We start from the raw sequence: 17786 nt of genomic DNA on the forward strand, positions 1-17786 counted from the left end.
GAGTTCAGATGAGTGGGCCAAGATGTGTGAATTCATTATCCTCTATCTGTTTGTTTCCCTCTCAGGGTGATCTGCGTCGCATGTGGCACGAGCCGTTTATAAAGAGCACACAGAACAAGTACATGGAGGTATGACAGCAGAAACACAAACCGCACGTTGTTTGAACCCGAACGATTAACTCGGACCGGAAACGACAGAAACTATGCGCAAAGAGTGTTAATATTGTTTGGAAAGCTGTAGCGGGCATTTTGTATGGAAGCGGCCATCTTGGAGGAAAGCTAATGTTGGACGGGATAGAGAGAGCATGGAGATGGATGTACTGATTTACGTCGTTCGCTGGCCATTGCTTGTCTTGTCTTGGGGCAGGAATGCATCTTTGTATATTAGGAACAGCAGAGATCAGACAATGATGCCATATCTATATAGTCTTAGTTTCGCGTTAACAAGATCCGTTGCTTCGCTTCTCGCTTTGTCTCAGAAAGTCGACTTAGCAATCGCACTTCAGGGAATGCCAAAGTCGGTTGTAAATGTCTGGTTGTAGTTTTAGAGTCTCCTGGCTGAGGAATGTAGTCAAAAGGCAGGGAATTAAATGGTGTACGTCAGCAGGTTTGAATGCTTCATATGAGAAGGACATTGAAATCAAGATGGCCGACATTCAGAAACATTGCCTTGGGTACTTGATGGAACTTGTAGGTGCAAAGACGGGTAATCTGCGATACAAGCAAATCACTTTGACGGCCGTGGTTTGAATAACTGAAATAGCATGAATGTAAGAGTGAGCAAAAGTTTGTGATTGAACAGGATTAATGAAAGAACAGTGGATGTTATATTTCTTGTTAAGTGTTGGGAAGAGGATCAAAGTAAACTGATTTCTCAGCAGTAATTTACTGGTGAAAAGTAGCCCCCTGCTGATGGTACCGTTCTCTACCAACATAGTGGGTTTTTATGCATGGATGACAGAAGCGAGGATTTCCAGGTGTACATCAAAACAGCTCCTGCTACCAACTTGATCATGTTCTGAAAGATTGCTTGGAACTCTATTTGGGTGTCTGTGTATTCAAGCGTCAAACTATGTTACATCAGTAGAGAGTTTAGCCAGGATACTAACCATATTTCAAATCTAAAACAAGAAGCTCTTGAAACGTATGTATGCAATTATGTATTGACATTATCGGTGTAGCTATTGAACGCCCTGTAATGTAAATTAATGACCATTGTGGCATCTTAAAGATACTGTATGACTGACAATCATCTGGCTTCACATTCAATAGAACCATTCTAATTAAGATGATGAACCCGTGGAAGACAGAACCTGAATCCTAGTGAGTTTCAATCTAACTATTCTCAGCTTTGTGTCATCATCATCAATGACCCCTTTGGCTTTGATGGATCGTGTTCAGAATACTTCTATTCCTTGTCTCTTGATACACAGACAAGAGGAACATGGATCTAATGCTAATGGGTTGAGCTAGCTACATGTATGGATTATCAAACAATAGGGCGTTTTAGTCAGTCCAGGGTCAGAATGGTGTTCATGAATAGATATAATACGCTTCTGGCTCTCGACAAGTCAGTGGTATCTTCTCGTACTATCTCACTGTTTTCATATTATCAACTCTATTTGTTTTGTTTATTTTCTTTATTATTTCTTTTGTGTGTAAAATGTGCCAATGTGGTTATTCAATGTTAACAAGGTATCAACACGACATCTGAAAAGGGATGAGAATTCAAACCCCAAGCCTAGCTCTTACATGGTACAGTAAAACACTACAGCAACATTTTTCATGTAAATACATGTAAATGGCAGTATAGGGGGAAAAGAGGCAGGAACACCAAACTCATCCCTCCCCTCAAGCGGGCCCATTTTCTGTGTTACAAGATACAGAATTGTAAAGCAATTGTGCTTATGTCATTTTATTTTGCTGCTGAGTGTTTGTTCTCGGCCAGTTTATCACATCTTGAGTCAGTATCTCTCAATTGTTGCTGAGTGCAGCTGTGTTTTGTTACCAAAAATATTCAGCATTCAGTATTTTTCTTATTTGTTTTAATATCTAAAAGAATCTTTAACAACTGTAAATGTGCAAGGTATATATGCCCTATAAACCATAGCATATCTAAAGTGATAGTTGCAACATGCACACACCTACACACTTGTAAGGTCAGTTCATGGAGCTCCAAATGTTCTCCCACATACAATCTGTCAAGGAAAGAACTATTTTGATGCACCATGACCGTATTTGACCTCTGAATGAGCATGACATTGTGTAACTTCATTGAATCTGCTCTACATCATATAGCTATGCTGTATTTTTCAATTTTTTAAATAATTTTTTAATTGATGTTTTTTTTTATTATCAAAGATATGTTCAATTTGGTGTTAAGTGGATGGGGTTAGTTAGGTAAGGACAATCCTATATGCATTGGGGTAGTTTTAGTTTATTGTTTGTTTTTTTTTGTTGTTTTTTTTTATTTTAATTTTGTTTTTGTTGTGTACACTAATTTAAATGCAGAATAGTTTAGTATATTGAAGGAAAAATGTCCATGTATAATCTGAAAATCATGTGGGCTTAACAACAGTAATAATAATAATCCACTTTTATATAGTGCATAACATATTACATAATGAGAGCCAAATTTGAATTTTTTACGAAGCAATGATTACATTTCAGTGTTGCAATTTATACAGGTAATTCTATTCTTACTACTGGCACTATGGTAGGCAAATTAACTTCAAAAACACATTAACAGTATTGAGCTTTGTGTTCAGTCTGCTTTGCTTACCGGTCATTTCTAACACAAGGGTCATCATGGCCAAAACCAATTAGAGTACGAGACACCCTTTGATAGGATTTCTTCTAGTTAACCCCCAAAGAATGGAACTTAATATCATGTACTTTTTTTTCTTCTTTAATCAGTGAAACATAAACCTTGATGTCAACCTCTCCATTACCAAAGCTAAAAATAGTGTTGTTGCCATGGAAGTTGAATAATTAGTAACATTTTGTTTTTCTTTGGTGTTGCTGGTTTACTTCCCGTGCTCATGACTCTGAGCCTAAGCATTAGAATGAATGAAACAGTTTTGTTTATCTTGAAGTATGAACCTTTGAAGCAATTCAGCCAGTTATCCTCTCTACAAATGCCATTTTTATTTTGTTGTTGTTATTGCTATTTTGCCTGAAGAAATTTTTTTTTTCTTCTTAAACTGGCCTGAAACATGCATTTTTCTTATTAAGAAATATTAACAGACAATTCAACCAATTCATAGTTCTCTTAAATCATGATCTCAGCAAATATCCTGATTATAGGGTATCAAGTATTATGATTTTTTTCATTCTTTTACAAGTGTGCATTTTTTTTTAACTGAAAAAGCGCTTTTCTACTACTACAGCTTTTTCATACCTCGTCTCATCATCCTAACAAAACACTACATCAAAGCCCAGTTGTAGTTTAACATAATAATGTCCTGCTGTCTGTCTATTTAATTGATTGAATGAATGTCATGCTTTGCTAATCATGGTGTTATTGGAGGTAAGCTATGAATGTTGCTCTCCAGTCATTTTCAAGTAGTCTCATGTTGTAATTTTTGTACTGTAAAAATGATATTTAAAGAAAACGATGGTCTATAAATAAATATGAACTCAAAGCAGTATTTGATAGTGGAAATCATGTTATGGAATGGGTATAAATATTTGTTGATATTTTTTCTTAAATGATCAATGTTGACAAAATGTTGTCAGTGGTTGTGTGCAGTTTATATGCCCAAACATATATGCACCCAGTGTAATAAAAATGCTGATCTTGAAAATGTGTCACAAAGTAAAGATATCGCCTTATGTCTTGTATTTAGGTCTCTTTTATACTCATTAAGAAAAAGAGAGAGAGAATGAAGGAGAGGGGAGAGAAAGAGGAGAGAGAAAAGGGATAGGGGACAAAGAGAAGGGAGGATAGGGAGAGAGAGTGTGTGTGAAGAGAAAGAGAGAGCGGGGGTAGAAGAACAGGGGAAGAGAGAGAGGGTGATATAGGAATGACAGGGGATGAGAGATAGAAAGAGAGAAGATCAAGAGAAAGGGGAGTAAGGGGCCAGAGAGAGTCAGGTGGAGGTGGGAGGAGAATAGATAGAAAGAAATAGAGAGCTAAAGGGGGAAGTGGAATAGAAAGAGAGGGAGAGAGTTTGATATGGAGAGAAAAGCTGTTTCCATTTTTTAAAAGTAAAGATATCGCCTTATGTCTTGTCTTTAGATCTCTTTTATAACTCATTAAAAAAAGAGAGGGGAGAGAAAGAGGAGAGACAAAGGGGGATAGGGGACAGAGAGAAGGGAGGATAGTGGAGAGAAAGAGTGTGAAGAGGAAGAGAGGGGGAGAGAGCGAGGATAGGAGGCCAGGGGGAGAGAGAGAGGGGGGGGGGTAGGAATGACAGGGGATGAGAAATAGAAAGAGAGGAGATCAAGAGAAAGGAGGATAAGGTGCCAGAGAGAGTGAGGTGGAGGTGAGAGGAGAATAGATAGAAAGAAGTCAAGAGATAGAGGGATAGAAAGAGATGTAGAGAGAGAGTTCGAGATGGAGAGAAAAGCTGTTGCCAATGTTTGTAAAGAAAAAAAGAAGAGAGATATATTTCTGTTCTTTGTGAGTTGATATTTGTCAAGCTTCAAGAAATTAATGAATAAATGGAAACCACAAACACTTGCATGTTGAAGATGCTAAAAACACGTTTAAAAAAATGCAATTATTCAGCAACGTGTGGATTACTGACCGGTTCCCAAGTTTTTTTGTTACGGGCCAATTTTATTTTTTTCATATCCTGAAACCATACCCTTTGAAAAAGGTAAACCTGATATTATACACATGTAATTCCTGTTCAATGAAATATATACACTGCTTAGCACAGGACATATAATAAGGTAAACAAAAAGAAACGCTCTCATGAGATACCATTATGTGGTTTGGTGAGGGGATGTTTCAAGATCGTTTCACTTTCAAAACAAATAACGACTGTCACGGTGTGTTTAATGCAGTCGTAAACATTTCTTTTTTAATTAAGTAAACTGGATCTATACATAAACATATATTATAAGCAGACGCTATATTTAAGGTTCCAGGACCAAGATGAAAAACAGTTGTTTTAAAGATCTTGTGTATCCTGTATTAATATTTGGTCAAATAAATAAATGAATAAATCAGATTTATCAACATATTAGAAATAAAATGAACAGACTAACAAATACAAAAAATAACAATGTACTCATAAAAGAAACAGAATTAAACATTCCAAAAACATTACCGATATCTGAATAACTGATTATCATCCAATGAAAAGCTCTTTTTAGTCGAGTTTTGTGTCGATAAATAAACATTTGAATGTTCTTCACTACCACCCTTCTGGAATAAGGTGGTTTTATATGACAAGTTGCAACTAATATACAGTTTAAAGAATGAACACACAAAGGTGATGAAACATAAGCAAATATAGCTTGAATCGTTACCACACCTTTCAAATATATAATATATTACAAATAAAATTCCTAAAGATTTGTAGTGAACTATTTACACTATTTACAAAGAACAAGACACACACAAAACTTCATGTTAATGCACTTCTCTTTTCGTGCAAATATTCAAGTGAACTGTTTATTGCCTAGGATCGGAAGAAGAAGAAAAAGCTCTCTCCCTTTAACTAAAAGTAAATCATGCTTATGACATCGAGCCATTGTCATTCTGGTATATCACTTTCTCTTAATTCTTCACTTCCTCTAAAAAGCACGACATCTATAGTTTACTTCATTAAATCAAGTGAAAGAATAAAATCATTCAAACTTTTATGCTGGAACTGCTTGATTCAGACAGTATTCTCAGCATCGTACGATTCAATAACGACTTCATTGATACTGTGCGAGCTGGTTTTCTTGACGGTCTCTTCTGCGTTGATCGAACCTGGGTCGGCTGGCCCGTCAACGTGCTTGCCTTCCATCACGTGCTCGTAGAAGACGCTTGCCTTGTCGACGATGTCGGGTAGAGCCGAGAGGTTCACCTTATCATGTAAAAGCAGATGGAATGATAATAATTTAAAAAGTCTATCTGCGCAGCGTTTTCTGAGAAGAATGTCCATTTAATTTGGGTATACGAAGGGTGTTTTCCATTTGTGAATAAAGCTAAAGACTTTCCTTGTTCTAATATTCCCTTATTTACACATTTCAGCTTGGTATTTCTGTATTTGTCACATTTCGTACGCTTTTTTTCTAAATTCAAACAACCGTGGGAGAAGGCCTGCAAAGACATAACGATTGCATAAGAATTACCCAATTATGACAATGTCACGCAAGAGACGAGATATATAAATACACATTCTATAATCTTCAGTGAGATCTAATTCTTTCTGCTGAAAGTCAGTTGATTCAATACTCATAGTTTAGATAGACTCTACTTTGCATTAGTAACAGAGATGAACCAAGGATTTAGTTTCTTCTTGAAATTGTAATTTTGTCGAAAAAGGTGCTAGCTAAAAAGTTATCAAAACCCAGCGCAGTCTACTACCACATAAGTTAGCATCACTTATCATATGTTTAGTATTGGGTGTTTTGTTTTCTTTCTTGCTTACCCTGAAGAATCCATTAAATGGAGAGTCTAGATCAGCGACCACATAGCAGAGGATAGTTATACTGAATACAGTCATGATACACATCGCTAGCTCCATACGATAGGATGACGCCTGTAGTGTATAGGAAGCAGATTCATAACTAGCATTATAATCATGATCATCAAAAACACAACATGATGGAAGAAAAATCATGATTCCGATATCCGATGATAGGTGTAGCTTTGAAAGGCAAATATCTAAATATCAAAGATACATCCATAATTCTGGCAAAGATCACAAGGGGCAACAAGACGAGACATAGATATCCTTTTGTTTTTAAGGGTTCCATCCGTATATAGTCAACAATTCTAATTAGTGAAACTTCAAGATACCATATAATTCCAAGAGATCAAATTAAAGACAGCGAAAAGTGAACAGAGATGTTCTGTTTCGTCATTCCTCACCTCGTGCACTGGTTTAGGGGAACTACGGCCTACTGCAATGCCCCAAAATATAATAAGAGGGGCGGTCCTTTCGATGTTGTATAGTCACATAAAAGTCATTTATAATGTGTATATTAATTGCATAATTTACAAGTTACAAAAATAAGTTTAAAGGCCGTCTGCACTGACAGATGGTTATCTCATCAACTCAGCTCATCAAAGGGCTTAACCTGAAGTGGCCGGAGTGGCAATGCCTAAATCGAATGCGGGCGAGAATGGGGCGGTGTAAGGTCAATATGGCAAGATGGGGCTATGCCCATGAAGGAGATACTCTCTGCGACTGCGGAGAGACTCCGACGATGGACCACATCTTGCAGCGTGGCGGAACGGGTTGCACAGATGAAGACCTGGCCTTTGTTAATGAAACGGCCATTGCAGCAATCGGGCGATGGAAGAACTTAATTTAATTTAATTTACTTTTAATTAAGGAACTTTACATAACTATCTTGATCTAAGGAGAAGAAAAAGAGGATCATGGGGGACCAACGGGCACCGCTTAGGCATTGTTTTCTATATACAGGTAGAGGGACCAAGTAGCTACAAGTAGTGTAGTGGCGCTTTAACAGTTTCGTATCAAATATGATTTGAGCATTACGTCAAGGAGTAGGACACCAAAGAAAGCGAAGAAACCGAGTGCTTCCAGGAAGAGCCATTTAAGAGGATGAATCCTGGTCATCATCACCTCATATCTCACAGCAGAATCAGAGTTCAGACCGACCACGTGATCCATCAAACTATCCTGAAGAAAAAAAGAAAGAAAGAATAAAAATAACTAGTAAATTTTCGTAATCCACGAAGTATATATCTTGGATGATCGGTGCAAAAATGGTGAAAGCACATCAATATTACACGACCTTGATAGTCGTTGCTAATCAACTTTTCCCGAAAATCACCGACAATAATACAAACGTTTATAAAATAATGGTTAAAAAAAACAGAAAGAGGGTATACACAGAACTAAAATTAAAATCGAAGAAATTAGCTTGATACTTGGACGAAGTAAATTTGTATTGCGGTACAAGATGATTATATTTTTTCGGATAAAAATTACTTTTATATTTTTTCATACTAAAATACGATCAGATGCTTACCAGGATGTGCCTGTCCAAGTGCCATTGCTCTTGTCTGGCTCCAGAATTTCGCAAGATAGGGACAATCTTTATACAAGGAATGATATATAGGAAAGGTGATCTAAAATGATTGCAACATTAATAATCTTAATGTTTAGCCGAATATACAATTAAAAGTAAATGACATCGTGAAATAGTCGTTCTGATGGAAGGTTACGATAATATTATACTCACATCATTATAGAGGAAAGTGCAAATATTAGGCCTATCAATCGAATCAGCGGAGAGTTTTGTTATCGCTGCTTGACGATTGAGATGGGTTTATCAGATAGCTAATACAGGTAACATTTCAAATGAGTTAGTTTCAATGGCAGAAAGAAGGGGGCCCACGGGCCATGTGCCTCCACTTCCCAAACAAAGTTTTCGTCCATATAGGATCGTGTCGTCTAAGTTCTCAAGGAAGAGGTGTAAACGAATTCGGTGTCTCTAATTTTACTTAGGGATTGGAAGTGCTCTTTACTTTAGATGTTACAAAGAACATGATCATAATAACTTTTTAAACATCAACTTAAGGCAATTTTGACTGAGCCTCGTGCATCACCTATTGAAATATGAGAACATGACAATGAGGTATTATGTAATCTGAACATAATTTCTAATGTGGGATGTACAATGTATTATTATTATTATTATTATTATATGGTATTGACATTTTATCTTCAGTTGATTTTGGGGAAATAATTGTCATTGAGTTAAAAGTTCTTCCTTGGAATGTAGAAAAAGAGAGCTTATATTAAATTACCCTCCAGATTTGTCCACTGCAGATAGCACCCTTGTAGTTATCTGTGCTTCCTTTACAAACACCTTGAATCTGACGAATTATAGTGATGGCTTCATCTTTCACATACCAATAGATCTATAAAAAGACAATGTATAAATAACGAATAGAAATTTTAATGACGTATCTATGAATTGACAAAATTGGTGACTGAATTCTAGTGAGCATTTTCGATAATAATTTTTCAAAATCTTAAAACAGATTTCATTTAAGACTTGTAATGTTGTCTCCACGTTACTGATTCACATAATAGTATAATCTTTGAAGGGCGTTTTTCGAACAATATATCTCTCTCTCTCTCTATTATCTCACGTTCTTTTCCTTTTTTTAAATGTTTGCAATTTGATTAGGGTGGGCTCGTAAATCGTCGATTTATTCGTCCGATTCTTTTCCATTACTCGATCGTGCTTGACAAACATAGATTATAAAGTCTACGTTTCAATCATTTAAACGGATTGGGTATCAGTAACCGTGGGTCCATACCATCGCCTTTTCTTTCAGAGTGATGTACGTCATATGTGACGTCATGACGATAATCTGGTCGAGTTTGGAGACCTCGCCTGAGACGATGCTGATGAGAGAACGTTGTTTTTCCATAGCCGATTGGTAGGAGAATCCGAAAGATGTTCTGTGATATGATACCAGTTGCTGAAACCATCAAGATGACCAGAGGGTGGGGGGGGGGGGGTAGGAACTGGGGCCTTACTAAATGTCTCAGCTAATAGGCTCATTTTTGCCAAGAGAATGATAACTGAGCCAATTGAATGTTATAATGTGATCACATATTACTCTTAATCATGACGCTGATCTTTTTACCATACGTAAATAAATTACCAATCAATGAACATTTTTTTCATATTAATGAAACAAAATTAAAACATAACATGTTACATAAATATCTAAAACTCTGACACCGTCTTCATGGACCGCCTTTATATTATCGAAAGTGACGATTATGATGAAATTATATCTATTATTCTAAATCGCAGCATTAGCCCAATCACTTGCCGATATAAAGTCTCCGAATAATTTAATCATCTGATTGCAAGCAGTTGTCGCATTTCATTAAAACTGTGCTGTGCTGTAAAATGTTTATAGTATGTGTCAGAAAGCTATTTAATTCTTCATGTTATGAATATCAGAATTTTAAAGAAGAAAACAGCATACTTACGCATAAACCAGACCAGCAGGTATCAGAAAACAAGCTGTGCAAAGAGAAAGAGGATGAGTGGAGAAAGGAAGGTCCGATCAAGTCGTCTCTTTATTTTTCTCTCGTTTTTTATTTTGTATAATTATGCACCATCGTCTTTCTAAATCTTCTTTTATTGAAACCATTACTGATGAACTAAGTAAGTGTATAGGAAAATTCAAGTTTTATGATTTCAATCAACGTTGTTATCTTTGTCATCTTTTCTGACTTTTGTTATTGTTTTTAACCGACACCTATGTTGTATATGCGGCTGTTTTACGATCTAAAGATTGTGAACAAGCATTCATTTACTAAATACTATTTTGCAGTTCCGTCTTCGCTCGTTCAGTCATCACCATGGGACCCGTTTCACAAAGCATTTTTTCAATGAGAAAATGATAAATCAGTTACAAATCTGCTGATAACCAATCAGAAACAAGGATTCCACTAGCTTATAACAAAAACTGTCACTTGTCACTGATGACAAGTGAAATGGGGCCCAGTTCTTACCGATAGCGTCGTTGATGACTGGTGTTCCCTCGGGGAATTGATCAGGAGGCCAGAAGAACCGAGCCACTGCGGGATAGATGAAGAGTACCAGAGGACAGAAGGCTAGGGAGAGAAGAGCTGGAAGGGCGATACGGCATAGGGGGAGGGGTCGGTTGAAAAACAGCTCCATGCTGTGAATCGTGTCAATGTCAGATAGGCTCAGAACTGTAAGCAAGTAAAGTAGGATTGTATTTTTTTTTAAGTGAACATTGGTTGCACTTTATGTTTAAAATGGAGAGAAACAAAATAACAATTACAAAAATAACAATTAAAAATAAAATATCAACAACAACAAAAACAACAAAGTTGATTTGCAATGCTTGGATCTTATCATTATGGACAACATTGAGGGCTATATTCTCAAGGGAAAACAAATGTAAACAATACGAGAGTACTGAATAGAAGCCCGTATACTAGGCAGCCATAGCTGCTATCTCAAGTAGATGTTAAGTTATTTAAAGAAATTCCAAGAAAAAGAAAGCGCCTCTCTCTCTCTCTCTCTCTATGTATTGTATTTCCTTTTATCTTTATTATTACTTAGTGATTGAGCGAAGCGGCGTCAACCCCCCCCCTCCCCCCCCCCGCCCTCAATATATCTTGCTTACATGCATGTGTAGCGGCCTCCCTCATCTCCTGTAGGCCCGCCATTTCGGCGCCCCCGAATGATGATGCCAAGTCCCTGAGACTAGGCTGCATGAAATAGTCCTCCGTCAGCTTTCTTACTTCATAACGGTTTCTCATTAACTGCGCCTTTATCATGAGCACAGACAGACCTGTGGGAATAGAATCGGAAAAGAATTGTAAGGCCATTACAAAAATAAACATGTTTAGCGTCCCCGCCCGCCTCCTTTTTGGGGGCCGCCTCCTATTTTTTGTTTTTGTTGAAATTTTGAAGAAAAAATTAAAGATAAACTTTAGTACTGGTAATGCGATTGCATTGTGAAAGAAAAGGTGTGAAAGGATCAGAAACAGTTGATCATGGAGCATGTAAGTATTGGTGTGCACTGCAAGGTTCTGGAGTCATCAAAATCATAATAAATTTGACCGAGTCTTGGTAAAGTAACAAACACTCACATAGAAAGCTATATATGGGACAACACACATGGTGTCGGGGATGGCACTACCTTGGTTTCCTTGTCTTTCTATGCTCATTACTCAGCCAGTATACATTTTCTTCCAAAATTGTTTGGCACATGTCATTTATTTGTAATCTTGAACATTCAGTGTAAGTTTCGTTTGATTCTGTGAGAATTAATTTCTTTTTTTTTACCAGTACTGGAGTTTATCTTTAATTTTTTTGATGGAATTTTTTTTGGATTTTTTTTGGATTTTTTTTTTAAAGAAAAAAAACATGAAAAACACTGCTAAAATGGATCTATTACTGATTTAAAAATTTTTTTAAAAATGTCGGCGGCCATCTTGAAAAATAGTCTGACTGTCAGGGAAAAGGTACCGAGCGGCCATTTTGAAGAAGAAAAAAAAGGGCTATTCCTATTTTTTTTTAAAATCAGGACGCTAAACATTTTTTTTTTATATATATATTTGGCCTAAGATGATACAGGAACACAACCCTCTATGTTATATAGCCCCCTTCCTCGGTAAATGGCAAAAAGGGGAACTCGGAGAAAGGGAGATAATAATTGGGAAAGAGAGAGTGGGAAGGGCACGAAGAAGGAAGATGATATAGGTGGGATAAACCCTCCCCATCGTTATTCTAATTGATGTGTTTTTCTTCCATTTCATTCACCACTATAAGCCAATTCCCCCCCCCCCCCCCCCATGATGCCAGGGCCCATTAGAATGTAGAATCATCGCTACACCACTGATATAATACATGGTCTACAAGATAATATTTACACAGTTTTTCTCATTTAACGATGTTGCATGACATATCAAATTTGCTGTCAGTTTTGTCGAAAAGTGGTGGAGAATTGGAATAACAAAAACTTACCAATAACGGTATTAAATTTGAGTGTGGAGTGTAATTTTTTGTAGGGGGTCTATCTGACAACAGAATTCATTTTGGGTCTAATGTCAGGACTAACATCAACTAACGTAACAATTACACTTCATGTTTTTACCAGAAAGTGGTTAATACAGAATTGCAGAAAATATGTCAACAACTTTTGACATTGTAAAGGCACAAAAGTTCAATTACTACATTATATGTAATGTACATAGGAAAATGATAATGATAGTTCATAAAAGCTAAACTGCCCCCCCCCCCCCCAAAAAAAAATGAAATATGAAGAATTAAAAAAAGAAGAAAACTGAAGAAGATTATTTTCTTTCTCTCTCACCAATAACAATGATAAGCATAAGAATAAATGGCGGGATGATGATCTCTGCAGCGTTTGGTGTGCCGCCTGCCTCAGCATACGACAGGGGTTCATCGTCTGGTTCGGCTGTCGTCCCTTCGGCTAGGGCTGTCGGGTCAATCTCGGGCGGACCGGTAGCCTCGGACAGGGGTTCGGATGTTGGTTCTAGAGTGGATGATGCTATGGTAACAGGCAGTACGGTACCGAGGATGATGAATATGATGAGCGGTGTTGCGATCAGGAATGTCCCCGCGTCGAACCGGACGAACCAATGACATTTTCGCCAGCTAAAAAAAACATGTTGGGAAGTGCAAGGTTAACGCTGACTGATTGATTAAATTCTAGATTTAAAACAAAATTATAATTTGAAAACGGGCGTCTGCCCCTCCTAATTCGACAAGTTCTGGACCCTTGTCGTCTTTATTCAGGATGTTTGACCAGAGTGCACATGTGGGTTGTGTGTCCGGCCGGACTCTTAACAAAAAGGCAAAAGTGCGAGCTTTATTTTGTAAAGCGTCCGGAAACACGACCCACATCATACTCTTTGAAATTATCTGTCCGGCCGAATACACAACCTAGGTCTATCCATAGATAAGGGCTGAGTGAAAAGTAGGGGTGTGAAATGTATGTCACGAGTTTCCCGATGGTTTATTCAGACGTTGTGTCTCCGGACAGTTGATTAAAAACAGCAATTTTACATGCAATAATAAATTCATACATCTTTTGAGACCTTTGATGGGGTGTTGGATGTCCGGACACTTCATTAAAAAAATATTCATCAAATAACATTAACCGTTATACCTAGATCTAGAGTCTAGACCTAGAGTCTATGTGTCCTTTATAATATTGTCCAACATAATTCTGATGATGATAATTATGATACTTGTTGCTTTTGAATTTCTTTAAATTACTGTGTTAAATAAACTTGTCCGGACACACAACTTGTTGGTAAAGGATGAATATAATGGTAAATGCAATGTGATGCGTATTTTTCGTAAAATCGAACTGCAAACGCATTTTTAAGTGCCCTCTTACCCCCCCCCCCCCCCCCCCTCAATGCCCAAGCAACCAGCTATTCAGGGTCTGGGATGATGTAAGTGCCGCCGATTCTCGATGGTGATGTCGGGAAATTTCATCCTCTCCATCTAATCTTTTCACAATTTTGAATCCATCCGCCCCTGACCTGGAAAACAGCATCACCATCATTTTCAGAAATAAATCTAGGTCTAGCATTACATGAATCTGAATCTTACCTTGATATTAGCGACATCTTGTTGTAACGGGAATGGTAGGCTATACAAGTTGGAGTAATTCTTCCATCTACACCAATCCTATTCTACAGAAGGCAGATGGCTAGATTTAGGGCTTAAAGTAAATCACAGAATAGTTTTTATATAGTTCAAGCTTGTTTCGCGCAATGTTAGGCAATTAACGCGAAATGTACGCAAGGCCAGTATACGCGCATGGTACGTCTTTTTCATACTCGAACTCTTTTGTGACGTATGACTTGTATTTTTAAGCAGGCCCCTTTAAAATTATGCATAGGGCTAGGTGCGTAGGCTATATGTTCGAAACGATATCAATACCAAATGGAAATACTAATGGGATGAATTGTATCAAAGTCTAGTTATATCAACCTGAACCATGCACACATTTTCTTTCCACATAATATAAATCTTTCGCAATACTTCATGTCATTGGTTCCAACTTTATACTTATGTGTATGTGTGTTACCTGTAGCTTCTTGCATTTAAATATCAGTTAAACGCGATTTGATAAATATAAAAAGGGACATTGCCACCATTTAAACCATCAACATCGCCCTCATCGTTTTATTGTCATATCGCTTTAACTTTAAATCAGCAGTTTGCAAAATAAATGAAAATAACATGCATGAGTGAACATGAATTGCACTTTTTATTGTAGCATTGTAACTTTCCCTGGTAGACTAAGGTTACCCATTTACCTGAAGAATAATTAGCCGACATCTTGGACATTCCTTTTTTCAACAAACCGTATTTGAATATTCAATTTACATAATCCCTACCTGGTTATTAAGTAAATCAATTAGATGTTCGCTAGGAGGGTCAAATCTGACTGACATGAGCGCTATACAAGAACCCACTAGTATTACTATTATTATCTTACAATAACTGAAATGTGGGGTGAAGGTTTTTATTCAAAGTCACAGATGTAAAAAAAATTACAACATGTACTATCACCCCATCCTGACTCCCATCAACACTGAGTCTACCAGGGAAAGTTGCAATGCTACAATAAAAAATGCAATTCCTGTTCACTTATGCATAAAAGTTTGGTTTAATAAACCATGAAATTCACTCAGCAAATCATGAATGTGTCATATCACCCTCACAATTGGAAGGCTAATTCCTGCGCAACCTAATTTACAAAGGTGAACAGTGCTCACCCAAGCATGAATTATTTTCTGATTTTGGTGTCATATGAAAGTTGAGTTTATGAGCTTTCCATACAAATAAAACTTTACCCCCAGAATCATATATTTTTTTATTTGGCAGCCATTTCAAAAGTGTATAGTTTATTTTGGGACGCACGGTATAGCAACCTACAATTTAAAAAAAAAGGGGCATGCCTGCACTGTTCACGTGCACATTTACATTGCCAAATGTCTTTCATGTTAACCAATAACCATACAGGCTATGACAAGGTGATCGAATTTGTAGTTTATTTTATTAAGGAACGTATTAAAGGGCTTATCCATTCTTTCCTTATGAAATTTTCAAATGAACGACATTCACCTGTTCTATTTTGTCAACCAGGCACAAGAGCTGGTTGTTTTTTAATATAATTTATGATTTAACTTAGGCTAATAATTGTGTACAGGTAATTCACTCGTCTAGACTCCTCATCATCACGTGGTTAGCGCATTTCTTTACCATGATTACATGCAGGGGCATATCCAGAGGGGGGGGGGGGGGGGTGGGGACCCCTCCTACCTGGGAAAACAAAAAATGGAAACCACATTTTTACCTTTTTGTTTTATTTTTGCTATAGAGGGGGGGGGGGGTGTTGAGTAAAAAAAGTATTAAAAAAGTGCTCACTACCCCCCCCCCCCCCCCCCGTTAAGCAACAAAAAAACATTATGGTCCCTTCCCCGCGCCGGCTGGATCCGCCCCTGGTTACATGCTCCGATGGTTAACAAACATAGAATAGATGCTGCTTGTAAGTGTCGGCTTGCATGGTGATGTAGATATACTGTATAACCATAGAATAGTTCTTCGAAACTATGGACGAGACTGGTGACGATGCACATCTTATGAGAAGAGTGGCGGTTAATGATATAGACCAAGAATGAATAAACACGAGTTCAGTCTCACAGCTTAGAACCGAGTTACAAGTTTAAAAGCCAAGTACGTGAAAGTCTTTGAAATCATGATAATAGATTTAATTGTATGAATAGAGGCAATGGAGCGATCAAGATACTGCTGGACCATGGACACCCGAACACTAGTTTAAAACAGTCGGTATTCCCACGTTTTCTTCAGTTCCCTCTTTTCGATTCGTATTGGTGAGTACATTGTATTATCTTCTCTACTTTTCCTCATAGCATTGTATGCATGTGTGTATGCTATCACAGTATATATATGATTTTATACTGGTGTTATGTAGGAGAGATATACTATAAATCAGATTGTTGCTAGGTTGCTGGTATATAGACAAACCTTTTTTTTTTAACATTATGCATGTATTTGCTACTTGGTTGGGTAAACCCTTTGGCAGCTCACTCAGGAAGCTATACTGGGATGGTAGGTGAGGCGAGTAATTGCACTATGAATATGACAGACAAAGAAAGCGGACAAAATATGCAGTTCCTCAGGTAGACAAAGGAACATCCCTTCACTGCTATTATGTAAAAATGTGTAGAACAGGTGTCACATGCATATTCACCTGTTCTACACATTTTTACTTAATAGCAGTGAAGGGATGTTTCTTTGTCTACCTGAGGAACTGTATATTTTGTCCGCTTTCTTTGTCCTTCATATTCATAGTGTAACTACAACGAGTGTCAAGAATAGGCCATTTTCGTAATGTAACCAAATTTAATGCATACGTCTTTGTGAAGTGCCTCAATATAAATTATTTCATTCACCTGATAAGAATAATAGTATTTCCATAGTCAGAATGCAAACTGCATTATATTAAGTGTTGCTAGGTAGGTCAAGCCATGTCCTTCCTGGCAACAACTAATGTATGCAATTCAAATTCTGTCTATTGAAATACTATTAAATCTTATCAGGTGAATGAAATAATTTGTATTGAGGCACTTCACAAAGACTTATGCATTAAATTTGGTTACATTACGAAAATGGCCTATTGCAGGAATGGTGTGTGGACAAAGCACTCGTTAATTTACAGTAAAATATGCTAAAAACCAGAGTATGTTTGTTTGTATTTCATCACAATATAATCTTGTAATGATGTTCTCTATATAATTTTTCATGTGATATATATTATTGTAAAAAAAAAACTGCTTATCGCTGGGTTTCTTATATGTTTTTTTGACCCGTTGACTACTGATTTATCTAATTCCCATAGGCTTAACATAGGGACCACCAGGTTCCAGTAAGCAATGGGTTAACTTTTGACTAACTCACACCTTGTAGTTAAAACTCCATTTGGTATATCCCATTAATTGTTTAACTTTAATCATTAGAAACATATTGTTTTACACTTTTTGTGTTAAATGAATGGGGGCAAAGTGACTACTT

The 17786-nt window shown here is 37.1% G+C and overlaps 2 protein-coding genes across 2 annotated transcripts in view; one reads left to right on the plus strand and one right to left on the minus strand.

Moving 5' to 3' along the window:
* The window catches only part of LOC591510 (signal peptide peptidase-like 3), a 51611-nt gene extending 47790 nt beyond the window's left edge, over positions 1–3821 (plus strand). Inside the window, exon 11 of the mRNA XM_791069.5 lies at positions 66–3821. Within this exon, the coding sequence (XP_796162.2) occupies positions 66–134 (69 nt within the window). The 3' untranslated portion in view covers positions 135–3821. The remainder of the gene's footprint in view (positions 1–65) is intronic.
* A 723-nt stretch (positions 3822–4544) lies between these two features.
* On the minus strand, positions 4545–13576 carry LOC105445027. The gene is made up of 10 exons (XM_030991402.1): positions 13021–13576; positions 11326–11493; positions 10682–10885; positions 10154–10187; positions 9466–9610; positions 8947–9060; positions 8166–8231; positions 7670–7813; positions 6593–6703; positions 4545–6025 (listed from the first exon to the last, which is right to left on the minus strand). Exons 1-10 carry the CDS (start codon positions 13037–13039, stop codon positions 5834–5836), a joined length of 1197 nt encoding a protein of 398 aa, XP_030847262.1. The 5' UTR covers positions 13040–13576; the 3' UTR covers positions 4545–5833.
* Positions 13577–17786: the final 4210 nt, after the last annotated feature.

This window comes from Strongylocentrotus purpuratus, unplaced genomic scaffold (assembly GCF_000002235.5).
Source record: "Strongylocentrotus purpuratus isolate Spur 01 unplaced genomic scaffold, Spur_5.0 spur5_scaffold_2, whole genome shotgun sequence".
NCBI lineage: Eukaryota > Metazoa > Echinodermata > Echinoidea > Camarodonta > Strongylocentrotidae > Strongylocentrotus > Strongylocentrotus purpuratus.